Consider the following 27,649-nt stretch of genomic DNA (forward strand, 5'->3'; position numbering starts at 1 on the left):
AAGCCTCGAAGCTTGAAGCCTCCCAGCACAGCTTCCTACGCTGCTCACTCCCCGTTCAGAGATGAGCTCCAGCCACACTGGAGGCGACAGGTGAAATCATCTGCTCCAGTGTCTGTGCAGCAACAAAGCCATCATCACTGTCTCTGCCCCCCCCCCGCACCCCCCCCCCCCACGTGCCCCTCAGGGCAGGGCCTGGTGCCCAGCACAGCTCTTGGCACGTGGTGAGTGCTCAGTAGACATAACCATCTTGGAAGTTACCATCTCCAGTGTCAGCCACCACAGTGAGCGACACAGTCTTTATCTCCTGGCTCCTCTAAGAATCACCAGGACTGGGAATGAGTGTCTTAGACCAGGAGCTCTGCCGGGTGACCCTGTCTTGCCTGGCACTGAGACAGGCAGCATGAATGAATGGGTAGATAAACCAAATCAGGGTCTGGGGCTGCTGTCTTTGCCTTGTCCCCTGGAACTGCCCAAGTTGCCCAGTGGCCTCTGTCCCTTGGAGCCCAACAACCCAGTTTCCTGGTCAAGCTAGAGACTAAGGATGGAGAGAAACAAACTGCTATCAGGAGACACCTCATTCCAGCCGCTCCCACGTGGAATCACAGTGACCCCGCAGGGCCTGGGGCCCTGGCAGGCCCTGGGGCCTGAGCCACACCCCTTGCTTTGTCTGCACGGCTTTACATGCCCTTCCCGCTTGACATTCCATGAGCTTCTGCTTAACACTCTGTCTCCTGTGGGCTGCTTCTCCCCAGAGCATCGGAAAGACTAGCCAAGTGGTCAAGGGCACGGATTCTGGAGCCAGACCCCAGCTCTACTACTCAGTAACCATGTGCCCTTGGGCAAGCTATTTCCCCCTGCCTCAGTTTCCCATATGTATAATGGAGCTACTAATAGTACTTACCTCATAGGGTGGTTCTGAGGGTTGAGTTAAGAATATATCAACGAAAATAACTAACACACATATGGTCCTCACTCAGAACCAGCTACTGTTCCAAGCCCTTTATATCAAGTCATTTATGTAAATAATGATGCATTATGTAAAAGTGTTGAGAGCAGTGCCCAGCGCTCCATAACTGAAAGCTGTGATTATCCTCAGTGGAAAGCTCTGAATTGGAAGTTCCCCCTGAGGACAGCCTCTAGCCAGGCCGAGACGCTTCCCAGTAGCCTGATATGTGATGCTTCAGTTTTGGTTGAAGCTTTGGGGCTTGCAGCCTGCCTAGGAGGCCACCACACTGCTGGAGAGCATCTTCCATTTGCACCCATATCCTTCTTTTACATTAAAATCTTCCCCTAAAAGCCCCTTAGTTTCTGGGGCCCTGCACTGTGTACCTGATATCCCAGACTTTATGCCTTCCACCTGCCAGCCTTTTCTTCTCAGGGCTGAAAGCCTCCAGCATGTGGTTTGCAGGATCTCACTCAAGCTGTCTATCTACTCTTCTGGGGTACTTAGGCTATTAGATGCTTCTGTGAGTGTGAGCACACAGTCCTTGACGTAGCTTGAATATTGCAGAATTTCAGGCCTAGGGTAGCACTCTGTATCCTCTCCCCAATTCTGGACACTATACCTCTATTAATGCAGCCCGAGACAGTGCCTAACTTGGCCTTCAGCCACGTAGGACACCAAGTTTGCCAATGGTTAAAGCCTGGCAGGCGGGAATCTCCCTCGCTTCACTCTCTGAGACCAAAGATCTGGGACTCGGATGCTCCTTAGATCTGGAGAAATTCACTCTTGCTCTGAGCCCCTCTCATGTCCTCAGCAGATCCACTGCTCTATGAAAGATTCCTCCAGCAGCTGCTCAGTAGCAACTCTGGCATTTTTAATCTTCTAGGCATTCACCCAGACAATCAAGAGTGTTCCCTCATAGCTGGGAAAGCTGAAGCCCCAGAGAGGTTAAGACACTCTCTCAAGGTCACACAGCACATGGCGGCTGAGATGAGATCAGCATTTCCGGCTGAAATTTCCCAGAATGTCTCTGCCCAGATTCGGAGGCAGCTCTTTGGAAAAGTTTTTAAGAAGCTGACCAGGAGAAGGAGGGCGGTGGGGAGGAAGCCTAGCAGAGTCCTGTGCAGCTCAGAGGGTGAGAGGCCTGTGTATTATCCTGAGGGGCTCTGAAATATTCATGTCCCCTTCTTTGCTCAGGGGGAAATGTTCCCTGGAGGATGACATTTCTAATTAACTTTAATGTTAGGTCAGAATCCACCCTACCAGCTGCTATTCTCACTTAGTAAGAAGACTTAACAAATTAACACCAGAAAATGGTTCTCTGGAAATTTTTTCTGAGGCCTGAAGAACCTGGGGGAGGCACAGGGCTCCTCTCTCGTGCCAAACAGCAGGAGAAGCTCCTGGTTGGGCCAGCATCTTTTCCAGCAGACATGGCCCTTTACATGTATGGAAACTGAGGCAGGAAATGGGCTCCAAGTCCTACATTAATAACACTGACATGCTCTTTCTCTTCTCTGGGCTTCAGCCTCCCTCTTTTTATTTTATTTATTTATTTTTGGCCGTGCAATAGGCATGTGAGATCTTAGTTCCCCGACCAGAGATCAAATCTATGCCCCCTGCAATGGAAGTGCGGAGTCTTAACCACTGGACCACCAGGGCAACTCATTCCTCCTCTCTTTAAAAGGGACATAAATGAACTAAAATTCAAGACTTCACAAATGTTCCCATCCTGATATCTCTAAAGCAGAGGATAATGATTGTAAATGTCAGGCCTTGGGGATACAACCCAGAGCCATTACTCCAGGTGGAAAATGTCTTTAACGGGTCTGCACATTGCGCATTATGTTAATAGTGCATACAAACTTCATATTCTGTTTCAAACATTTCTCTGTCTGTTTAACATATAAATATTTATCTTAAAATAATCTTTGAGTAAAACTGACGCTCCAGGAAAATGCCATATGGCTTCCAGTCATTCAACCATAAGCTCCAGTTTGAAAGAAAAGAAATTAAGATTTATTAAACATTGACCATATTTCAAGCACTGTGTAAGCACTTTAGACACAGCCTCTTGTTTCATCTGCACAGCAGTCCTCTGAGCTTGGTGCTATTATCGTCATCTCTTTATATTTAAGGAAACAGAGGCTCAGAAAGGTTCAGTAAGTTGCCTAAAGTCACCCAGCAAATAGACTCCCGTGAACAATCACAGGGCCTGTTTGCCTCCACAGACCGTGTCTGCTCTGAGACCAGGATTATGAGGCCACAACCAGCTCCTCAAAACACCCAGCACCTAACTCTTACCACAGGGACAGGGAGCCTCAAATACAGCAAATGTCTCAGAAACACCCTCTATTGCCCCACCACAAACCTATGGAATCAGAATCCACAAGAGCAGGGCCAGGAATATGGTTATAAATCATACTTGAGGGGCTGAGAATGCTGGTCTGATCCCAAAGAATTTTTCAAGATAATGCATTTTGAAGGCTGTCCCGAATGCCATGGTAGAAACTTGATTTGCTCTGGCACCAGGCAATGGTGATGCAGTGACCACCCCCCACCCCACGCCACTCCCAGCTGGGAATGCCCAGAGAGGAATACACGCAGGGTGGACCTAGTCTTCCAAACATCCTGGTGGAGTCAGGAGGCAGCCTCACAGGGTTTGTTGTGTTAAAATTGCCTTAAATCAGCCTGAATGGCAATGGTGCAGAATATGTATTACATAAGAAAATGCTCTTTTCCTCATGACTGTATTCTTCTAGAAGCAAGTCGTCTAAACTCCTGAAAATATCTCAACTGGTACCACTGTGATCTCTCCAGGTTGGTGCTGTTTTTCTAGGTCTCAGAGACTGCCCAGGCATCTCAGATACATGCCCGAGTGTGAGAACCCTTGCTGGGTCTCCCTATCTTGGGGCAATAAGGAGGGCCAGGTACAGGCAGAACAGCAGGACATCACTGACTCATCCAAGGACTTGGTGCAGATGTCAGCACCCCACCCTCCCTCCTCTAAGCTCCAAGCACACTTGCCACCGGGCAAGGCCTCCCCAGCCAAGGTTACAGGGCAGGCTCTGAGGTGCACTGCCTGGGTTCATATCCTAACTGTATCATTTATGAGCTCTGGGACTTTGGGCAAATTTACTCAACCCCTCAGGTTCTGGGCTGTTGAATGGGGTTTATCACAGTACCTTCTTCCTAGGCTTATTGTAAAGCTCAGGTGAATATCAAGCAGTTGAAACACATCTCGCCCACAGCAAGTGCCCCGTAAAAGACAGCCATTCTTATTCCTGTTGCCATCCTATGATTTCCTCTCTTACTATCAAATCCCACTTATCTGGGGTCTTGCTCCCCCTTCCATCTGAGTGTGGTGAACACTATTAGTCACTGGCTACAGTAGCCCCTGCATTTTAGGTTGATCTTTTTTTTTTTCTGGCCATGCCAAGGGGTATGCAGAACTTCCCCAACCAGAGATCAAACCTGTGCCCCCTGCGTTGGAAGCGCAGAGTGCTAACCGCTGGACCACCATCGGAGTCCTTGGGCTGGTCCTAGGCAGTGTTTCCCATATTCCAGTTTGTTGAACTTTCTACATTTCTGCTTTCCCTTCCTTTACTTTGAATTTTAAAAATCAACTCTTTTTTTTTTTAAATTTCTAAAACACTTCCAAAGGAAAATGTATACTACATTTATGACTTGACTATGTTAATTTTTTCACATTGAATTAATTTAATACATGTTAAAGTTAACATGTATTGAAGTCAACATGTAAAGTCAACATGCCATAAGAAAAGTCCATCCAGGTACCACTAGTGGGCCAGGCACACCATACAGGGAAATGCTGCCCCACAATGTACCCAGCCTATAGGGAGCAAACTAAGGCTTTCTGTAGAGAAACAGAACACAAAGTTGGCCTAGGGGCCCCTCCAGGCAGGAGACTGTCAGTGAAGGGGGCCCACCAGGAGGCCTGGGAGCCCTGATGCTGAAGGCAAGGCCCCTCCTACCTTTGGTGTCTTCATCCTCAATGGTGGTATTGGTGCTCTCTGAAGATTCCTGCCGAAAAGAATACAGGAGGTGGTGAGGCACACTTTCTGAGCAGAAAGAGGTGGGGTCAGCGGGGAGCTGCCCCAGCTGCCTGATGCTGCGGCCCCGTTTCCGTAAGCCTCATCGGCTCTGCCGTCCAGGTGCTGCACTGAAAAATCCCATCAGCCTTCCGAGCCTAAGGAGGGGACGGGCCCAACTCAGCAGGCGGCTGGTGGCGGGAGCGGGGTGAGAAGGAAGGGGTGGATGCACGGAGAGCCCTGGCCTTTCTGGGAGGGCTGGGTGGGGCGGTTGGGGGGGCGGCTGTCCTGAGCCCTGTCTGCTGGAGGGAGCAGAGAGGGGGTGTGGAGGGCAGAGAGGCACACGGTGGCCACAGGATGGGGAAGGAGTACACACACTGGCAGGGGAGGAAGAGAGAGATGGGGAGGCCCAGTGTGAGAGAGCCTGGGCTTTTCAGGGGGAGAAAAACCACACAACTGAGGGAGACAGCAATGGAGTCAGAAGAAGAGGGGTGTGGGCCATGCCACCACAGGAACCCCTAGACAGAGGCAGGGGCTGGTGGCTCCTCTGCCACCGGCAGGCCCTGGGTTGCCTCGCAGAAGCTCAACAAGGGCCTCCACGGCTTTGGCCAAACCAAGCCCCCCAGCAGCCACAACTGGCACAAACCAAGCCCTGAGCTGAGTTCCAGAGCCAGGGTGGGGAGAAGCGAGAAGCCACGGCTGGATGTGGGATGGGGTTCAAATCAACCTTTGCTTCCAAGGGAGTTCCCAGGTCTGCTGTCAGGCTGCTGGCCTGGGCCATGGAGTTGGAGGTGTCAACAGAAACACACCAACAACACGCACACACAACACACATATTGTCACACGAGGCACACGTACCAAGCACGCCCTGAGCCCCCTCTCCCCGCCCCGGGTTCCCATTGCAGCCTGCAGGAGGGAGGCAGGAGCGAGGGTTCGAGGCCCAGGATTTACCGGCGTTTGGGAGACGGCAGACACTCACCATTAACTGAACGCTGGAACTGGACTTTCTTTTCTGGAAAAACAAGGAGAAGAGATGGAACAGGAAAAGACACAGCGTGAAAACGGCAGGGAGCAGAGGAACAAACAACAGGGGAGGGTTGGAAGGAGGATGGGCCTCGGGGTCATTCTCTGTGGTCCCTTGCCAGCCACAGTGTCGGGACAAGGTCAGGGCCACCAGCAGCAGCTGACCCGGCAGGGACAGTCCTCTCCAGCCTGGAGTTCTGGAGCCTTATGCACAGCTGCCTGGGTCTCAACAACCCAACCACCAAGCTCCAGGCCAAGCCTCTTCTGGACCAGGGCTCCCCTTATGCCAAACTGGGATGTGGAAACAAATCCTGGGTCTCAGATACTAGTTGCCTAAGGCCTCCAGAATCCAAAGCTCTTGAGGGACAAAACGTCTGGAGACCTTTTGTCTCAGCTCAGGTCTGGAGATGAGGCTAAATGTCTCCTCCTAGGCTTCCCCTGTGTCTCTGCTGAAAGGACCCCACTCCTGATTTGGTTGAGTGTTACACTCAGGAAGCTTGTCCAAAATACACATAACCAGGCCCCCTCTCAGGAGTTTGATAACTAGGTCTGCATCAGAGCCTGGGCATATTTATTTTAAATGGTGTTCCCAGGTGATTTCAAAGCAGAGACAGGGGTGGGAACCAGTCCCCTAAGTGACCTCAAAAGTCCTGAGGGTCCTCCCTTCAGCCTATTCTAACTTTGCAGGGATTTGTCATGTGACCTGTGGGAATCAAGGGAAGGAAAGAGGAACATGTAACTTATCTTCTCCCTCTTTCAGTTCTAAGCTTGGAGTCTTAAAGGCTCACACTCATAGGAGGTTGCAGGTCAAGACTGACACGCATCGCACAGGAGGGAAACTGGGGCTCAAGGTGGCTCAGATAGCAACTAGCAATGAAGAGGCTGGAATCCCCGATGCAGGCCCTCTGCCCTGTCTAGGTCTTCAGGTACCCACAGCCTGATGGCTCCTTATGGCTCATCCTGGAAGCACTTACATCTGAGAGGCCAGGAGGCTGCTCCCTGAGCTGCTCTGTGTGGGGGTCAGCGGGGAGACTTGAGATGCCCTCTGGGTAGGCCTTTGCCAGGGGAGGCCCTGGGTATTCTCTGAGGGTCCTCGGGTCTAATTCTGGGCTTTCTGACTCCAAGATCCAGGAGCCTGAGATCCTTTCCTCTCCACCCAGGGCCTCTGCAGAGGTGGCCAGGGTGGGCTCACTGGGCTTTCCCAGTGTTGGTGCTCACAGCCCCTGCCTCTGCCCCAGCTGGCCCGGGCGGTGTGACTACCGCACCCAGCAGCCAGTCCTTCCTCCCCTCCCCTCTCATCTCTTCCCCTCTCCTTTCCTCCTACTCCTGGCTGGAGCCAGGCCAGGCACAGTGCGTGTTGGACGGGACAGGCCCACACAGCTCGGCTGTCAGCAGAAACCGGAGAATGGCGTAGGGGCTAGGAGGTTCCAGGCGGGACACGAGGGGGGAACACAGAGCAGAGACTGCGTCAGATTCGGACATACAGTTACAGGATGGGACATGGAGGGGTGGGGTCATGACGCACGGATGGGACACCAACAGGGGCAGTGAGTGGGGTTGAGGGGTGGGAGCGGCAGCCCCTCTTCGTGGAAGTAGTGGCCTAGTAGTGGCTGGGACAGGGGGGCATTGCTTCCTGGTAATGGAAAGACTCAGTTTTTCTGAATCACAAAGATGATGATGATACTAGTAATAACCCCACACCAACCAGCATGTTAGTTTCATTTCAAAGGTGGGCTGTCACCAGAAGTAGTCACATCTCTTAGACCCACATGGAGAAGATGGTTCTAAGGTTGGCAAGGATAGTAGAAACGGACGATGGTCAAAATTAGCCTTGAAAAGCCCTTAAAAGCTTATAAAGTACTGTATTGTGTCATATCTTGAACCAGCCAGTTTTTCCTCCAGCGTTGGAACCCGTCAGTGCTTCTTCAGCTAAGCTCTGAGTGGAATCAGTGGTTTGTCTCTAGGGACTGAGCTGGAAGAGGAATGTGTGTTTCCCACTTTGGCTGAGCACGTGCTGGTTACCAGAAAGCACCATGGTGTGACTCCACCAGGCCCGCCCCAGTGGGAGACCCTCACCAGCTCCCCGAAAACAGCTCTTCTTTTGCACAGATGACAGAACTGATGACCCAGAGCCCCAGAGGAGGGAACAGTGGGGCCCAGGCTCAAAACCCTGGCCTCTTGACTTGAGGTCCGGTTTCAGTCAGAGTGAAAACATGAATGGACCTTCCAGAACAACATCTTGTAAGCCAGCTCCTGGGCCAAGCCCCTTGGGTCACTCTCATCTTCCTGATAGACGTTCCCCCTCCTTCATCCCCAGCAGTGGGAGGAGGCTGAGCTGCAGAGAAAGGGTCGGGCCAGGAACAACCTTTGTGTGTCTCTTGTTCCACACCCAGGCCACCCTGAAGAGTCACCCAGGGTCTGTCCTGCTCTACAGGGAACAGAGGCACGCTCTTCAGCAGTGCCCGCTGGAAGGTCCTGCAGTGGCCAGCCAGAGCCCTGCCATGCTATAGGATGTCCTTGCCCTCAGACAGCCTCTGCCTCCTGGCCACGACCGGAGAGGAGCCAGACTGGAGCTCCATTCCACAACCTGGCCTGAGGGAGGCCCTGACCAAGACTTTGCCAGAGTCATACCCGAGTACCAAGCAGACCTCGGCAGTCCTGTCTGGGCCCCTCCTCCCCCTCCTTCTACATGGGCCTCAGCCCATCATCACCTGTGGCCTCTGCCTCATATCCCCCAAATAGGATTTTTCCCATGGCACCCAGCACCCCCAGTGTCTACACACGAGGGCCAGATTGAGCCCCAGCTGCGACTCATGGGTAACCCCAGCAAGTAAGCCAAACTCAATCCTGGATTCCATTACAGCATCTGGGACGGATGCGTGTCAACTTTGCAAATTAGGCTGGCTTTAAATCTGTGGTTTCCAAATATTTTTTTGAGCAAACTTCAGAAGAAATCTTACCCCAAAATCCAACACATAGAGCAGAAAAGATAACACCATTGACTAGCCTCTCATGCGTGGGTCTCACATGCCAGGACTGTGCTAAGTTCTCAAAACACAGTATCTCAGTACATCCTCACAAACAGCTCTGGGAGGTGGGAGACCCTTTCTACCCGTTGCTTGAACAAAGAAAGACAGACTCAAGAGATTCAAATAATGGGCCATAAGCTCACCCAGGCTCTCTCAACCACTGTGATGGCTGGTCAATGGAGCTGTTCTGGCTGAAGTAGGTGAGCAAGGCCCAGCCCTCTCTGCTCAGTCTCCCACTGTTTAGTCCCTCCCCAGCTGCTGCCAGAGGTGCCTCCCAAGAAGCTTTGGGCTCCAAGGAGTTTCATTTGAAAATCATGGGCTTTGACTGATAACCAAATAATTACATATTCCTCCAGCACCCAAGATGAGAAGAGAAAATGATTTTTTGTTTGTTTTTAAAGCTGAAATCTTGGAAATCATGGAGTTCACATCGCCCAGCTTCCCCACTATACTTATGGGGAAACTAAAGCCTTCAGAGGGCTAAGAGCAGAGAGAAGGCCCACATCCTGGCTTCAGGCAAACAGCCCAGTACCCTCCATGCAACCCCTGGCAGATCAAAGCCAGGGGCCTGAGACTCTACATGCCACTATGAACCAAGCCATGAAGCCACCAGACCACCTGGGTGGCTGTGTTTGGACAGCATCCCACACCTTCCAGTGTTCTGGGCATAGACCAGCCCTGGGGCCCTTGGCCAGGCAGGGCTCTGAGCCCAGAAAAAGGCAGGGTCTCAAGAGAGGAGAACCCACAAGGCGAGCCAGTGGCAGGGGAGGAGGGAGCTGCAGAGAGCAGGGGACCAGGCCCCAGAGAGCAGAGGGAGAAGAGAAAGGAGGGAGGGATGGGTCAGTGGGGTGTGGAGGGAAGCAACTCGGGCATCAGGGGTGGGGACGGGCATCAGGGGTGGGGACGGGGCAGGCCTGGGTTGGGGGTGGGGTGGGGTGGGGGTATGGGAGGAGGGGATTCTTAGCACTGAACCGGCAGGCCTTGATGGGGGTGGGTACCTCTGGATGTCAAAGCCTAGAGGACTGGCTGTCCATCCCCTGCAGGCTTTGTAGGTTGGACTGGGGCATGCACGGGGTCAGGGGCCCATTCCAGCCAGCCCACACCTGGGAAGGAGGAGGTCACCCCTCATGACATCTCTGTCCCTTCTTTGTGCCCTCTCACTCACCAGTCCTCCAGAATCACAGAAATCTCCTTTAATTTACCCTTATGCCCACCCCAACCCCAAGCCACCTGCCTCTCCCACCCTCTTTCAACCCTCCCTTCCCCCACCAGCCCCCATCCATGCTGGTGGAAGGGTGGGCACAGAAGCCCAGGTCTCTGGGTCTGGGGACCCCAGGCTGCACGGGTGAGCGCATCTGCCAAGAACCCTGTTGGCAAGCCTGGCTCTCACCCCAGCCCTGCAAGCCAGGCCCTGCAAGCCAGAGGCAGGCCCTGCTGAGCTGGCTGGGGCTTACCTTCACACCATCGTTCTTCTTGTTTCCCCCACTCTTCCCGCCTGCAGAGGAGAAAAAGTAGAGGGTTATCAATACCAGGCAGGGCACCAGGGCCCACAGTGCGAGGAAGAGCAACATCCACGGGCCGCGGAGGACACCAAGCCGCAGCAGCTATGTGAGGAGACCTCCTCCTCTTGCTCTTCTTCCTTGTGGGGTGGCCCGGGGACTGCCGGTGGCCCACTGTGTAGGGGTGGGCCTGGGCTCTCCTTGGTTCTCAGCAGTGTCAGGCGTGTCCCTTTGGCTCCATGGGTTGAGGAGGTGCCCACTGTGCCCCAGACCGTGGGAGCGCTTTCAGTCTGGGGATTCCCTCCAGATCCCGGTCACCACTTGTGCTGGTGGTGGCCAACCCGGAGGCCCGGCTCCCCAGCCCGGGGCTGGACGCTCCCTCCCCGCCCCGGCCGGCTCTAATTTTAGCCCCATGCTGCTGCGGAGGTCATGTGTCAGCCCTGCCTACTCACTCTGGACAGCTGCGGGCTGCATTTTGCCGGTGATAAGAAGCAGATGCCCCCCACCCCCCCGACTCCCTGCTCCTCTGGTGCCCACCCCAGCCAGAGCACCCATTCCCTGAAGAGGCCCCCCCATCCTCAAACTCTAGAGCTCTGCGCTGGGGCTGGCCATCTCCCTGGTGGCCAGGAAAAGCAGAGCGACAACTCCCAAGAAGGCCTCACCTGGCATTTCCCATTTCCTTCCTTCTCACTTGCTGGTCAGAGCCCTTGGAGAGGGCACCAGGCAGGACAAGGCATGGACGCCAAGCCCTGCACAGCCTGACTTCTGGCAGCTCCAGATCTCAAGCAAATGGCTTTACGTTAAATGAGACACAGCACTTGACACGTATGCAATAGATGCTCAGTAAACAGTAGCCATGCTAAATCCTTCACCGGGTGAGAGCAAACTGGGGAGGAGGGGCGGTACTGAACACTGATGCCCCGGAGGTTCGGAAGGATGGGACTCACAGCTGGTCCAGCCCGCCAGTCATCCTCACATTCCCACCGATGACCCCTCTCAGGCTCTTGTGCCTTTTCCCCCTCTTGCCAAGTTTCCACCTTGCAAAGAAAGTTGTGGGTGGGGTACCTCTGTATCCCAAAGCCGAGAGGAATAGCTGTTCCGTCCTCCGTGTACTCTGTGGGCTGGACCAGGATACACAGCAAGCAAAGGGAGGACTTGCCCCTCATGCCTCCAAGGGCCTCCCCCCTCACTCCAGCCCATTGTGACAGGACTGGGGGGTCCCCAGAGGCCACATATTCTAATTTTCAGGAGATTTTCTGTGAAATCTCCTGGTTTTTAAATGCTGGAAACTCTTGCCCACTGTCCCCCCCACCAAAAAAATTTTTTTTAAACACCACTGTCCCCCCAAGCACATGGAGAGAGAGGGAATAACTTGTGCGCTCCATTTTGTGAGCTCTGGACTAGAGTGCCCAAGAGGCCCTTCAGTTGTTAAAAAAAGACTCTGACTGCCTGGGTGGCTCATCTTTCAGTTTAAGGAACTGCAGGATCCCTGTCTGGGGAGCACGTGGGAAGGCAGATCTGGGTGGTGGGGAAAGCCCAAATCTGAAGTTCCAGGGCCTTCCAAGGCCTGGGTCTTATTCTGCCAGCTGGTTAAATGGGCAGGTGGGCCCTCTCAGAGAAGCCAGGCCGGCAGCTCCCAGAGCCAAGCCCTCGTGGTGGGGCTGGCCACCTGTCCACAGCAGCCCTCCCTGGCCAGCCCCGGCACCAGCCCCAGCCAGAGGGCCCCTCGGGTGAGCTTTGCTATATCTGCTCAGCTGCCCTGTCAGCCATCCTGGGCTCCCCAGGGAGACGCCTCTGGCGGGTGCTGGCCACGGCACTCTCCAGCATGCCAAGGAGAGCTTCTTGCTAAGCCCTGATGCTAATCCCTTCCCCTTCTCTCTTCGGGGCCACATGCCACAGTTCACTGGGCCTTCCCTCCCTTAACCAGCCTGGCTTTGACCAAGGCCAAAGGCTCCTACCCTGGACTCCTTGGTGACTCAGCCTAGTAAGAGCACATGCTCTGGACTGGTCACACCTGCCCTGAAAGTTCCCTTTAGCAGCGTGACCTGGGGTGTGTCAGAGTTGACCTCCCTGAACATCTGCTTCCTCATTCAGAAAACAGGGGTGGCAATCGCCTTGTCACAAAGGCCACATGAGGGAAAGCATGGGAACTGCTTGGTAACTGTGGGGAACAGGAATGCCGCTCCTTCTGGGCCTGGCTCTGTCCCTCCCACATCTGGACCCTGACATATGGGGAACCTCCCCACAGCTGGCCCAGCCTGAGAACCCAGCACCACTGTGAGGTAGGGAAGGTAAAGGTTAACTTCTAACTCTTCCTTGTGGGCCCTTGGCTTGATGATCTTTGACCTTTACCACTTCTGCAGGTGGCATCAGGTGAGCTAAGACCTTAGTCACTGAATTCTCTACAGCCCCCATCTCCCCAGGCCTTTCGGCCTGAGGGCACTCAGATACCCCATCCGACAATGGCCCCACCTCCTGCAGGATGTATGTGAGGATGAATCCGAGGTCCTACCACCTACCAGAGAAGTTCCTGGTGGCCAGCATAGTGGTGAGGATGGCTCCCTGCAACAGAGAAGAGAAGGCAGTTTGGGGGAGAGGAGGCCAGAGGTGAGGGGAGAGGAGAGACAGAGATGGGAGGGGTGGGGAAGGAGAGGAAGGGGCTCCATTCAGACACAAAAACCTTCTGAAGCTCCTTGCCCTCCATTTCTCCCATCCCACAGCCCTGAGACCATCCCTGCCTCCTGGGAGAAGGGTGAGGCAGAGGTGAGCTAGGCCTTAACTGGCACTGCTTAGGGGATAGGGCCATCCAAGGAGCAGATATTAATAGATCCCACCGGCCTGGCCAGAGCTGGTGGATGTGCTCAGGCACACTTGTGAGTGGAGGTTCCTAAAGGCCAAGGAAGTTTCCTGCTGGGGTAAGGACACTAGGCTCTGCACCCCTCAGCTCTCTGTCTCCATCTCCTGCCTGGACACAAAGCTCCCCACTCTAGTACTGGCTCATCCCCCTCTCTGTAGTTCCTGGGCTCAGAACCTTGGAGGATTAATGAGGAAAAACCCTCCCCTATCAACAAGGGGGCTGGAGACCAATGGCCAATTCAGATTCTCTGAGTCCAGCGGTCCATGATTTTAAGACTCCCTGATTGTGACATTTTGAGACTACATCTATGACAGCTCCCACTGGGGGTTGGGGGTGAGACTCAGTTCCTGTGGCATCACGCTCACCACCACCCCCTTGGCCCATGTCCCTGTCCTGAGCCACCACACCAGGCCTGGGTGCAGCTGGTGAGGAAGTTTTGAAGGAGCCAGGGCCTCAGCATCTGTCACTCAGCATGCTGATGGCTTCTCTGTTCCAGCCAGCTGGGGGCCCCTTGGTCATCCTTCCTACCTGCTCACAGGGCCCCCGGCAAGGTCCAGGACAGGACCTGTCGCAGCCCTGAGAACACACAGACCTGCTGAGAGGCCGGCGGCTCAGGGCTCGCCTCGGGCACACTGTGACTTCCTCGGGGCACAGCCATCAAGTCCCTTGGCCGTTCCTTTCCAGCGGTTGGCAGCTGGGGTCTCTCACCCCTACCATGGTCGCATATCTTTCCTGGAAATCTCTCCCTGCCCCGCTGAAACACTTGCTGTCCCAATAAGGGATCAAGCTCATGCTTCCAGACTTCTGCACAGGCTATTCTCCGTGTCTAGAACACCTGCCCCATCTGACTTTACACTGTTAATACCTGCTTATCCTTTGGGATCTCAGATCAAATGTCACTTGCCCAGAAAGACTTCTGGGATCCTTCCCTAGTCCATGCAGATCTGTTCCCCTCTCTGTCCCCTCTGGCAGGCAGTCACAGCACTCACCACTGCCCTGTAATGTCCTGGTCACTTGTCTGTCCTCGCCACCACTCACTGCTCAGCCCAGACAGGCGGCAGTCAATAACGCTTGTTGACTCAGTGAAGGAAAGAACTAGTGAGTGGGTCTCTTGGCCTCTGTGCAGACCCAGGCCAGCCTATCCCCTTGTCTGTGGGGCATGGAGGACGAGGACCTGCTGTTACCTTCAGTTTTCTCCTGGCATTGAACTTCTTCAGGCAGTCCACGGTCTCCTGTCTGTGCATGCAGGAGGCCACGGTGGACCGGTGCTGGAGGAAGTAGGGGAGAGGTCTGTGAGTGGAAGGCAGGCCCACCTGAGGTCCCCCCACTCCCAGAATATCCTGTGGATGGGGTGGGTATCTTGTGAAGAACAGTTCTCTGTTCTAGGGCATGGTATAAACATCCTGGCATGAGACATTTGAAGCCAATAGCTCCCCCCACCAGTCATGGTGCCAACTCAGAATGCCTCCCACTGCCACTCTCCACCTGAGAAACACAGCAAGGTCAGTCTCTTGGAATAAGCCCCCTCAGCCCCAAGCTGGGCCTTAGGGGCAGTGGGCAGGTCCAGGACTCTGTAAGGGCCTTGATCCTGAGGTCTGGAGGGATCCTCAGGAGGGGCTTTGCTGAGGAAGGCTCACCGAGATCCAGGGGTGCTTGAGGGCCTCAGCGGCTGTGATGCGTTTGGATGGGTTGATGGTCAGCATCTTATTGATCAGATCCTTGGCTTCCGGGGTAACGGTGTCCCATTCTGGTGATGGGAACTGGAAGGGGCAGAGGGGCCAAGTTTGCCCAGCCTACCCCAGGCCACCCCTGCGATCCCCCAGCCCCTGACTGGCAGGGGAGCAGGCAGGGGTCCTACTGCCCATCCATTCGGGCATCCACAACCAGGAGGAGTTGGGGCAAGGTCCCCTGACCCCGGGGCAAATCAGAGCAATGGCTGGGGCAAAGGAGGCCTCCCTCTGCTCTTCTGAGGCCATGTCTTATCTGGAGAGCAGCAGGTCAGTGGTGACAGCCCAGACTTCAGAATCGGAAGGTTGGGTTCAAGTCCCAGCTCAGCCTCCTGGGCTGTGTGACCTTGGACAAGTCACCTTGGACAAGTCACCTTGGACATGTGACCCCTCAAGCTATCCCTAGAGATGTTGTAAAGATTAAATATGATGTAAAATGCATGGCACATGGCTCGATAGATATCAGCTGTGCAGAAAAGCAGTATACTTGGTAGGCAGAAGCATGGACACCAAAGCCAGACTGCCTGGGCTCACTAAAGCCAGCTCTACCATTTCTTAGCTATGTGGTCTGGCCAGTTCTTTAACTTCTCTGTGCCTCAGCTTCCCTATCTGTAAAAAAGCGGTAATAACAGTACCTATGTCATGACTGGTATGAAGATTATAATAATAGAAAGCATTGAGAAGACTGCTATGTGTGTTAGCTATATAACTGTGTGTGTATAACTATGGAGAGATAATCTGGCTTCTGGGGCCTGCCCCCTCTATATCTCACCCTACTTTTGTTCTAATTCTGCCTTCTGGGGCCCCATGGACTAAATCTCCATCGCTTAGCTGCTCCAGTCACTAGCATGGCCAGTTCATTGTCTGGCCCCAGTCAGCCCTCAGGCTCCACCTGCTGGTCACCCCCACCCCAAAGCTAGAGAGTGGCAGGAGGGCAGGAGGGAGGCGTCCTTGGGTCTCTGGACTCACTGGCCCTTGACTCTCATTGGATGGGGCCCAGGGGCTGGCAAGGAGGCTGGAGACAGGAGCACCACTCACATCATAGGCGCCAGCTTTGATCTGCTGGTACAGGCGATGCTGGTCCTCATCCCAGAACGGGGGGTACCCCACCAGCAGAATGTACAGGATGACCCCTGGGGAGAGGACCAGGAGAACCTTGAGCCCCAGGAGTAGGAGGGAAGGGGGGCACATGGAGAAGAGTGACGGGAGAGGAGGGAGAGGACACCAGAGGGCAGGCAGCCAGGGGGACAGAGGGGTCTTCAGATGGACTCACCGCAGGCCCACAGGTCCACGGGCTTCCCGTATGGGTCCTTCCGCAGCACTTCTGGGGAGAGGTATCCGGGTGTCCCTGCGAACCCTGCTCCCCAGACACACAGACAGGCAGACACATACACAGAGGTTGGCACGTAAGTAACTGGGAGCAAGGTCCTGCTGGAAGAGGAATAAGGCTTCCCTGGAGATGGGGAAAACACCCCCTGCCCCCAGAGCCAGCCAAGGGCTGGAAGCCCTGACCTGGTAAGACAGCAACACCTCTAGACCAGGGTGGACAAGGACACAGTGCGCTGTCACCACCTGCCTTGAGGGCCTCATGGTGGAGCCACTGATCCATCCATCCCAAGGTCCTTCCCACCTGCCTTAAGGGCCTCATGGCAGAGCCACTGACGCATCCCAGGGTCCTTCCCACCTGCCTTGAGGGCCTCATGGCAGAGCCACTGACGCATCCCAGGGTCCTTCCCACCTGCCTTGAGGGCCTCATGGCAGAGCCACTGATGCATCCCAGGGTCCTTCCCACCTGCCTTGAGGGCCTCATGACGGAGCCACTGACGCATCCCAGGGTCCTTCCCACCTGCCTTGAGGGCCTCATAGTGGAGCCACTGATCCATCCATCCCAGGGTCCTTCCCACAGGGCCCTGCCTCAGAGTCACAGATGTCTGGCAGAATCCTCCCTGAAGCTTCCACCAGTCAAGTGCTGGTGGTCCTCAAGGTGAAAGGTCCTGGCCTGTCAGCTCCAGGCTGAGCTGAACCCTCACCCTCTCCCCATTCCATCCAGGATCTGGTCCTGGGGTGGCAGGAGGCCTATCCCTAACACTGGCTTTGCCCTAAGTCCCTTAGGTAGGTCCCTTTTCCTTTGGGGCCTCAGTTTCCTCATCTGTAAAATAAGGGATTAGGGATTTCTATCCTAAACACCTCCCAGCACTGTTGGGAGAACTATTTAAAATAATGGACACCCAAAATGTTTTGGTAAGTTATTTTGAGAATAGCTCCTATTAAGGAGTATGTATGCTAAGCAAGACTGAGAACTTTCTATGCCTGATCTCATTTAATCTTCACACAGTCCCAAGGAACATATTTTATTATCCCCATTTTACAGACGAGGAAATGAAGTCTCAGAGAAATGACTCACTCAAAGTCATACACCTTGTAAATAGCACAGTCAGGATATGAACCCAGAGCTCAAGCTCTTAACCACTGATCAACATTGCTCACTAAAAAGTATTCCCAGATAGCTGAAAGGACTCAATTATGCCAAAATCTCAAGAGCACACTGCGTCAACTGACTCCACCCCTTTTAATTTCCTGTAACCTGTTCTTAGTTTCTTAGTCTCTGTTCCTCATCTGTAAAATCAAGATGATAATCTAGCACCCAGGCTGCTGGGGAACTCACAGAAGCCTCTAGCCGACAGTGTTGGATGCGTGTGTGAAGAAGTCATGTACTGTTTTAATGGAAACCCAAGTCCCAGGCCTGGACCCCAGGGAGCTAGGATGGGCGACAACCACTGATGCAAAGAGTCTGGGTAAGGAACCCTCTGCTCCCTGAGCCCTGGCTGGAGCAACAGCCACCTCCAACCAGCCCCCGCTCGGGCAGAGCGTTCCTAGAGGCCCTTGTGTCAACTCAAGGCTGGCCATCAACACCCCTGCCACCCCCTGCCCCCACTCACCAAACCATGCCTGCTGCTCGCCCTCTACCTCTATGGCCAGGCCAAAGTCCGCCAGCTTCACTGCAGCGCCCTTGAGCTTGGAGGCCAGCAACAGGTTCTCCGGCTTCCCAGGACCAGAGAGAAGAGGAAACGTGAGAGAGGAAGAAGTCAGGGGAAAGGGAGCAGATTCAGAATCTCACCTCCAGAGGTCTGGGTTTTCAGGAGGAGCAGCTGAGCGATCCAGAGGCTCCCTGCCCCTGCCTCCCTCCAGCCCCAACCACAGGACCCCTGCACTTCCCAGAGACGGGACTACTCCACTGCAGTCCTCCATCTGCTGCAAACGGAAGACCCTTCTTCAGCCTGCCAAGCCCTCCTTCAGCTTCCAGCAGGGTTTGGTTCTGGGGCTGAGGAGGAGTGGGGCAGTGCTTCTACTATACGCCAGTCACTGGGCTAAGGGTTTTGCATGCATCGTTCGATTTGTCTTCCCAACAATCCTTTAGGGTAAGCACTCCCCTTCTCCAGTGGCCTTCTTACATCCTCAGAGACAGTCACTCTCGTTCCACCGCAGGGCCTTTGTACTTCCTGCTCCCCTTGCGTGATTTGCTCTCCCTCTGAGCTTCACAGGTGTGGCTCCTTCTCATCATCCAGCTTTCACCATGGAACCTCCTTCAAGAAGCCCTCCATGACTACTCTAACTAAAGGAGGAGTTCCCCAGTATCTTCTGTCTTAGCAGCTTGTTGTTACCTTCATAGATCTCATCACAATTTCTAAGTGTTTTCCCATCTGTCTATGTGCTTATTCATTATCTGTCACCTCTGTGCAATATGAGTTTCTGTCCACCAGCGTATCACTAGGACCTAAAACAGTGGGCAGCACATAGACGGCACTGAAGTATGAATAAAAATAAGGAAACTGGGGTTCAGAGAGGTTAAGTCACTTGACCGAGGTCACACAGCTGGTGATGATAGAACCAGATCAAGGTACAGTCTGGCTAGAGATATGCTCTGAGCCCCGCCAGGCTGGTTGCTGCAGGACCTCCTATGTGCCACCTGTCCTATGGAGGCATAAAGGCTGCCATCTTCTGCTGGGTCTGAGGACAGAAAATCCTTCTCCTCAGGACAGAGAGGTAGTAAGAGTGGGGACTTTCCATTTAGAAAGCCCTAGCTTCTGATCCCAGTGCTGCCATTCTATGCTATGGAACTTGGGTAAATTCATTTCACTTCTCTGGCCTCAGTTTCTTCTACAAAAGTGGGAATAATACCTACTTCATGGGGTGGCATATGGATTAATTGCAATAAATCCCTGTAAAGCACTTCCCAGTGTCCTACAAGTGTTTGATAGGCATCAGTACTCATACTTTTCGTTTGTAGATGGGGGGTGTGGGCTCCCAGTCTCTGCAGACAGCTGGTTTCCTCTGACCCGCTTTCCCACTAGAACTTAGGAGGGGTTCCACATCCGACCTTTCACTGCCCAAAGCTAGGCAGGACACAAACAAGTATAGCTTCATCTGCTCCTGGTTAAGGCCTCTTTGGTCCTCTGGGGACTGTGTTCCCAGCATGTCCTGGGTCTTGGTAGCTGTTCTGCCCTGATTTGATGAATGTGCCACTAATTAATCTACCCAGAGTGGCCTGAATTTGTGCTGCCTCTCTCCCTGTTCCTCCTCTCGGGTAGGGGCTGTGGTTATAATGGGAACAGGCCCCTGGGGAGAGCTGCCCTGCAATCTGGCCCGAGACCCTCTCTGCGTGCACACTTGCCTGCGGGTATAGACTGAGACGCGAGGAGCTCACCTGGGCTCGGGTGCGGAGCCACATATGGCTCGTGACCGTCAGGGGTGAGCAGGGGTTCTGGTCAGAGCACTGCACCCCAGAGAGGGGTCTGGGCTGACAGGAGGAGGGCCAGGGAAGGGCTAGGACGAGGAAGGCTTGGGAATTCCATTGAGGGGAATGGAGAACAGCCTGCAGAAGCCGCAGGAGCTGCTGCAAAGCCACCCACGTGCCTCCAGGGCTGCTCTGTGCGGGGGGCTTGACCTCTGTGTGGCCCCAAAGGGTAGAACTGGGGTTCACAGGTGAAGCCCCCACCATGGGGAAAGACTGGAGGAACATTTCCTAACAGTTCAAGGGGCTACCCCATAAAAAGTGAGTTCATAGTCACCGAAAGTCAAAAAGCAGACGGTTGATGGACACCCGGCAGGGTCACCTAGAAGGGACTGCTACAGAAGCAGGTGGCTCAGTCAGTGGCTTTTTAGCCCCAGCCCAGTGAGGGCAGGGGACTGGGGTCAGGAGGCCAGGGCTCCAGCCCTAGCTCAAGCACAACTGAACTGCATGTTCTCGGGGAAAACCCCTTGGACTCTTTGGGCCGTCGTTTCCTGCTCTGCAAAATGGAGATGATGTTAGGCAACTACCAGTCACTGATGCTGTGAGGCCCAGGACTCGGAAGGCCTCAAAGCCTGCTTTCCTACCCATCACTCCCTTCCAGAGACCGGAAGCAAGATTAACAACACCTCTACGTTCCAGGCACTGTGCTGTCTCCTTTGACATCCTCACTGACCCTGTACCGAGGTTGCTATGGCAACCCTCACTATAATGAAGCTGAGGCCCTGCAGCTAGAAGGTGGCCTTGCTGGAATCTGCACCCCCCCAGAGCCAGCCTTGGCAGTCTAGCCGCCTCTCACCTGGCCTGGGACAAATCACCTGAGGCTGGAAGTCGGGAGACCTGGGTCCCGGGTCCAGGTGTTCTACCTCCCTGAGCTCAGTTTCCTCATCTGAAGAGTGGGGAAAATTTTTCCCACGCAGCCCAACTCAGGATAGCTAACGGGGCCATGATCATAGCCCCGGCTCTGCAGGTTGAGGGAGGGGCTGGGATCACATGAGCCTGCCGCTGGGGTGGGGGTGGGGGTCACTCACCTTAAGGTCCCGGTGCACCACCCCCATCTGGTGGCAGTGCAGCACGGCCTCCAGGATCTGCTGGATGCAGTGACTGGGGAGAGAGCAAGAGGGGTGGGTGAGGGCAGGCCTCCCCGGGAGGCCGTAGGGCAGAGTGCCCTGCCCCCGGGCACCGCAGCCCGGCTGCACCTCTCACTCACCTGGCATCCGCCTCACTGTAATACTCCCGGGCCACGATGTCTTCAAACAGCTCCCCGCCGGTGACGCTGGGGAGACAGGCACAGAGTCACCCTCCCACAAAGGCCCCACGTGCCGCGTCTTTTGGAAATCTCCAGGAAGCTAAGGATGGGGCCCAGGGACCTCAGAACCTCAGCCCCAAACAGAGGGGCCCCAGAGGCCACGGGGATGCCCCCTGATATAACTCCCTTCCTGACTTCCAGTCCACCCTCCCCTCCATCCTCGGCCTTCTCCTCCATCAGAGCCAGGCTGAGGTCAGGACTGGGGGTGGGACACTCAGAACATGTCACTATGATTCATCAGGCTCTTGGAAATCCAAGGGCTGGAGCTTTTTGTTGCTGTTGTTTTTTAATAGACTTTTAAAAAGAGTAGCTCTAGGTTCCCATCAAACTGAGCCGAAGGTACAGAGATTTCCAATAGCCTCACTGCCCCCCGCCCACTCCCCGACCCCAGCCATGCACAGCCTCCCCCACTGTCTCAAGTGCTGTTCTTTACAGATGAGGCCGAGAGCCACTGAGGCCTCTCAGTTCGTGATTGCTTTTCATTCAATTGCCTGGCTTTAAAAACTTTAAATTTATTCTGAAAGGAAACTTCATAGCACCACTAGAAATGGAAAACCAGCATCACTGTCCACAAATAGAAGCAAAACTAAATATATGATGATGAAAGTTAAAAGTGTTTGTTGGTGTGTCAGGAAAACCAGCCTGCACTGCTTGGGTGGCAGGCCTACCACATTTTGGGAAACTCTCTCAGAAGAGAGAATTCAGCCCAATCTGGGGGCTATGGGGACACTTCAAACCAAGGGACCCAGTGAAGTCACCCCTGCCAGGGCTGCCCCCATCCCCACTGGACACCCCAGGGTGAGGCCAGACTTACAGGTCAAAGATCAGGTAATGGTGTCCCTCCTCAGAGATGCTGTCGTGGAGCCGGACTGCAGGAGGGGCCAAGGTAGCTGGTTATGCAGGACACAGGGCTCCCCACTCACCCCCTCTCACCCCTCAAATAGCCAACATTCCAATTTCTCTGAAAGTCACTGAGCTCAAGCTGGTTACCAGGTGCTTTGACAAAGCATGAACCAAGGCTCACCTTTGTTGTTGTTTAGGCGCTCAGTCATATCTGACTCTTTTCGACCCCATGGACTATAGCCCACCAGGGTCTTCTGTCCAAGGGATTCTCCAGGCAAAAATACTGGAGTGGGTTGCCATTTCCTACTCCAGGGGATCCTCCCAACCCAGGGACTGAACCCGCATCTCCTGCAGTAGCAGGTGGATTCTTTACTGTCTTAGCTACCAGGGAAGCCTTCACTGATCTCAGGCATCACCCAAAGAAGCCTGAGCATAAAGACAAAAGACCCCAGCTTTGGTCAGAGTTTAGACCCCTTCCCTCTTCAACCTTCAGTTTCCCTGCTGGGCAGGCCAGGGTCATGGGAAGAGCCTGTGACTCAAATCTCTGCCACTTGCTAGCTGTGCATCTTTGACCAAGTTGCTATACCTTTCTGAGCCTCTTTCCTTGCTTGGAGGGCTTCCCTGGTGGCTCAAATGGTAAAGCATCTGCTTGCAATGCGGGAGACCCAGGTTGGATCCCTAGGTTGGAAAGATCCCCTGGAGAAGGAAATGGCAACCCACTCCAGTACTCTGGCCCGGAAAATTCTATGGGCAGAGGAGCCTGGTAGGCTACAGTCCATGGGGTCACAAAGAGTCAGACATGACTTCATTTTCCTTGCTTGGACAATGAGAATGAAACTCCTGGAATTGCAGGCTTGTTGTGAGAATTCCACGAGGCACATAATCCATGTTGACTCAGTGCTGGCCCTGTGCTAATAGCCCTCCTCCACTTCCCGGTCTGAGGAGATAACAGAGCTGGTGGACGAGGGAATGACAGCAATCCCAGAGTTCTGGCCTGCTGAGAAATTGTCATCTTTTCATACCTCATTTACCAAGAACAGAGGCAAAGCTTCCAGGAGCCCAGAGCTTCCTAAATTACCCCCTAAGCTTCTTTCAAAAAAAAAAAAAGGAGGGAGAGCCCAAGGCCTGGGGCTGACTCTAGGGGGCCTGTACCCTGTCAGCCAAGGGCAAGTTCTCCCAGGTCAAGTTCATGTCCTTCCCTGTACCACAACCTAAACAGGTCCATGGGCAGCGGGGAGGGTGGGCTCAAAGAGTTATGGTACATCACACAATGGAAAATGTTAAAATAATGCAGCGTTCTTTATTCACTAGTTTGGAATCATATCTAAATTTTGTTGTTTGGTGAAAGAGCAAAGCAGTATTCACAGTCCTTTCTAAAAAGGAGGCTGCATTTCAGCTTGGGTATGGCATTCGTCTCTCTGGAATGATCCAGCGATGTGGGCACTGAGGTGGCCTTGGGGAAGGGAATTAGAACAGCTGGAGTTGTGGGCGGGTGAGACTTTTCACTGTGAGCCCCAGGGCCATCTGAATTTCTGCCACATACAATATTGAGTCCCTTAAAGCATATGGCTCTCACGTCGCTGTTCAGTTGCTCAGTTGTGTCCAACTCTTTGTGACCCCATGAACTGCAACACGGCAGGCTTCTCTGTCCTTCACTATCTCCCAGAGTTTGCTCAAACTTGTGTCCATCGAGTTGGTGATGCCATCCAACTATCTCATCCTATGTCATCCCCTTCTCCTCCTGCCTTCGATCTTTTCCAATGAGTCAGCTCTTCACATCAGGTAGCCAAAGTATTCTCTGCATAAAGTTTGGAGAGTGGGTGCCTCCACAGATGGGGATCCAAGACGGAAGATGAAGGGATACAAATTTAAATAAAATGTTTTTTAAAATCTTAAATAGAATATATTTACAAATAATGACTGAAAGATGTTTTTAAACTATTTTAAAGCAAAACTAACAAAAAAGATCTGCATGACCCGGATAATCACGATGGTGTGATCACTCATCTAGAGCCAGACATCCTGGAATGTGAAGTCAAGTGGGCCTTAGAAAGCATCACTACAAACAAAGCTAGTGGAGGTGATGGAATTCCAGTGGAGCTATTTCAAATCCTGAAAGATGATGCTGTCAAAGTGCTGCACTCAATATGCCAGCAAATTTGGTAAACTCAGCAGTGGCCATAGGACTGGAAAAAGTCAGTTTTCATTCCAATCCCAAAGAAAGGCAATGCCAAAGAATGCTCAAACTACCACACGATTGCACTCATCTCACATGCTAGTAAAGTAATGCTCAAAATTCTCCAAGCCAGGCTTCAACAATATGTGAACCGTGAACTTCCTGATGTTCAAGCTGGTTTTAGAAAAGGCAGAGGAACCAGAGACCAAATTGCCAACATCCGCTGGATCATGGAAAAAGCAAGAGAGTTCCAGAAAAACATCTATTTCTGCTTTATTGACTATGCCAAAGCCTTTGACTGTGTGGATCTCAATAAACTGTGGAAAATTCTGAGAGAGATGGGAATACCAGACCACCTGACCTGCCTCTTGAGAAATCTGTATGCAGGTCAGGAAGCAACAGTTAGAACTAGACATGGAACAACAGACTGGTTCCAAATAGGAAAAGGAGTACGTCAAGGCTGTATATTGTCACCCTGCTTATTTAACTTATATGCAGAGTACATCATGAGAAACGCTGGACTGGAAGAAACACAAGCTGGAATCAGGATTGCTGGGAGAAATATCAATAACCTCAGATATGCAGATGACACCACCTTTATGGCAGAAAGTGAAGAGGATCTAAAAAGCCTCTTGATGAAAGTGAAAGAGGAGAGTGAAAAAGTTGGCTTAAAGCTCAACATTCAGAAAATGAAGATCATGGCATCCGGTCCCATCACTTCATGGGAAATAGATGGGGAAACAGTGGAAACAGTGTCAGACTTTATTTTTTTGGGCTCCAAAAGCACTGCAGATGGTGATAGCAGCCATGAAATTAAAAGATGCTTACTCCTTGGGAGAAAAGTTATGACCAACCCTAGATAGCATATTCAAAAGCAGAGACATTACTTTGCCGACTAAGGTCCGTCTAGTCAAGGTTATGGTTTTCCCAGTAGTCATGTATGGATGTTGAGAGTTGGACTGTGAAGAAGGCTGAGCGCCAAAGAATTGATGCTTTTGAACTGTGGTGTTGGAGAAAACTCTTGAGAGTCCCTTGGACTGCAAGGAGATCCAACCAGTCCATTCTGAAGGAGATCAGCCCTGGGATTTCTTTGGAAGGACTGATGCTAAAGCTGAAACTCCAGTACTTTGGCCACCTCATGCAAAGAGTTTATTCATTGGAAAAGACTCAGATGCTGGGAGGGATTGGGGGCAGGAGGAGAAGGGGACGACAGAGGATGAGATGGCTGGATGGCATCACTGACTCGATGGACGTGAGTCTGAGTGAACTCCAGGAGGTGGTGATGGACAGGGAGGCCTGACGTGCTGCGATTCATGGGGTCTCAAAGAGTTGGACATGACTGAGCGACTGAACTGAGCTGAACTGAAAAACTAAGTAGCCTGAGTACGTATAATTTAATCCTGCTTTGATTTTTTAATCAACATTTTATAATAAAAAATTTCAAAATACAGTCAAGTGAATACCTATGTGCATACCACCTAGATTCTATTATTAGTGTTTTCTCATATGTGTGTGCATGCTCAATCTCTCAGTCATGTCTGACTCAGTGACTTCATGGACTGTAGCTTGCCAGGGTCCTCTGTCTGTGGGGTTTCCCAAGCAAGGTTACTGGAGTGGGTTGTCATTTCCTACTCCATTTCTTATATATGCCTTACTATATTTCTATCCATCCCTTCATCCTTCAATCTATTTCAACTTTTAAATGCATTTCAAAGCAAAAATAGACTTTTGAAATGTATGTGTGTTTTGAACTGAGCGTCTTATATTTTGTGTGTGCAGAATCTGAAAGCCCTATTTTGGTTCCCTGCTCAGACCTCCTGTAGGAAGGTGGTGCAGCCATCCTGCAGCTGCTGGGGGGTTGGCTAACCATGCGCAGGTGCCCTCCTTCTCTGGAGAACTGCCCACTGCTGATGGAACTGCCCACTTTGCCCACAAGATTACCGACAGCCTTCAGGCAATGATCAACTAATGTGGGGAGGCAGAGGCCATGCAAAGGGCCAGTCTGCCTTAAAGGAGGGACACTCCAAGACAGGGTTTATGTTCCAGAGGCCTCCCCACTGCACCCTTCACCTGGGATCAGGTCAGAGTTAGACTTGACCTGAAGCCACATCTCTGCTTGGTTCCTTTCCCCTTCCTCCATCCTGCTTCTCGCTATCCTTACAGGTCTCCCCTGAGAGCACGCCCTCATGTTCCCACACACACCTGAATCCTTGCCTCAGGCTCTGCTTGTAGGAAACCTGACCTGATATGTTTAGATGTACTTAGGAAGCTACAGACATCAGATACCACATGGAAGTATATATTATCAATATTAGCTCCATATGCTGAGATTATAGGAAATACTTTAAAATTATTTGTCTTATCATTTATCTACCGTAAACTTGCTTTAATGGTGTAACAAGGTAAAGTTTTGAGAAAGACCCTTTATTCCCAAAGGATTCTTCAGGATCAAACTCCTTCTCCTCTACTCTGCTCAGGTGTTTGAGGTTTTAACTCCTTTTTTTTTTTTTTTTTTTGTGATTGTGAGAATCTCTGAGAAACCAAGCTGCGTCCAGAAGCATCTCGAGTAAGGGGTTTTAGAACCAGGTCAACAGCCATTTGGGAGGAGCTCCAAGAAGACTAGGGTTCCCTCTGGCCAGAAGCCTCAGCCTCTTTTAGAGAAGGTCCTCTGGGCCCAGGGAAATGGACAGAATGGGAGAGGGTGTCTCCAGAGCTTCCTCTAGCTCCGATGGTGCCTTTGTGCTGATTTTGAAGGCTGGCCCTCTGAGCAGGGGGATATGGGCTGGATTCCAGTCCCCACCTGCGGGATGATCCTGGAGTTGGCTTCAGTCCCCAAGAGGTGGCTAAATCTTGGCTCAGAGCACAGGAGACAGGATTCCTCATTTCAGTGCTGTTCTCATGCATAAAACCTCTCTTCCTGTGGTTGGAGGCCGCCCTGAGGAAAAACTCAGCCTAGAGCCCAAGAGAGGCAAGGATCCCAAGGCTATGGCCTGTGTGGTGGCGCCACTACCTGGTGGGGAGACTGGCATGTCTGTGCCCATGGGCATTTGTGCTGCCACTGTCACAGAACAAACAAATCTGGAGCCTGGTTTTCATTTGTGTAGCTGGATTCATGAACTTCTGACATTCTGTCCTGTTTCCAACAGTTACCATTTCTTTCTCAGAAATCGAAGGGTCATACTTGTTCCTCTGGCCACTGCCCCCCCAACAAGACACCCCTGATGGTCACAGAAGGACTGAGAACATGGGCTCTGCAGTCAGACTCTCTGACTTTGCTTACCAGCTCCACCTCTTAGAAGCTGTGTGACTTTGGGCAAATTATGTAACCTCTCTGAGCCTCCTTTCCTAGCAGCAGAGCCAATACCACTACACTGGACTGGTGTCAGGAGTTAATTCAAAGATGCT

The 27,649-nt window shown here is 52.7% G+C and overlaps 1 protein-coding gene across 1 annotated transcript in view; it reads right to left on the reverse strand.

The window, feature by feature from the left end:
* The window catches only part of CAMK2A (calcium/calmodulin dependent protein kinase II alpha), a 65,414-nt gene that overhangs the window by 11,872 nt on the left and 25,893 nt on the right, over positions 1–27,649 (reverse strand). Inside the window, exons 4-15 of the mRNA XM_052642648.1 lie at positions 22,040–22,094; positions 21,127–21,192; positions 20,948–21,020; positions 18,067–18,169; positions 16,401–16,484; positions 16,166–16,260; positions 15,038–15,160; positions 14,585–14,668; positions 13,063–13,105; positions 10,499–10,539; positions 5,972–6,004; positions 4,936–4,984 (exon numbers count right to left, since the gene is read on the reverse strand). Of these exons, the coding sequence (XP_052498608.1) occupies positions 4,936–4,984; positions 5,972–6,004; positions 10,499–10,539; positions 13,063–13,105; positions 14,585–14,668; positions 15,038–15,160; positions 16,166–16,260; positions 16,401–16,484; positions 18,067–18,169; positions 20,948–21,020; positions 21,127–21,192; positions 22,040–22,094 (849 nt within the window). The remainder of the gene's footprint in view (positions 1–4,935; positions 4,985–5,971; positions 6,005–10,498; positions 10,540–13,062; positions 13,106–14,584; positions 14,669–15,037; positions 15,161–16,165; positions 16,261–16,400; positions 16,485–18,066; positions 18,170–20,947; positions 21,021–21,126; positions 21,193–22,039; positions 22,095–27,649) is intronic.

The sequence above is a fragment of the Budorcas taxicolor genome, chromosome 7 (genome assembly GCF_023091745.1).
Source record: "Budorcas taxicolor isolate Tak-1 chromosome 7, Takin1.1, whole genome shotgun sequence".
Taxonomy (NCBI): domain Eukaryota; kingdom Metazoa; phylum Chordata; class Mammalia; order Artiodactyla; family Bovidae; genus Budorcas; species Budorcas taxicolor.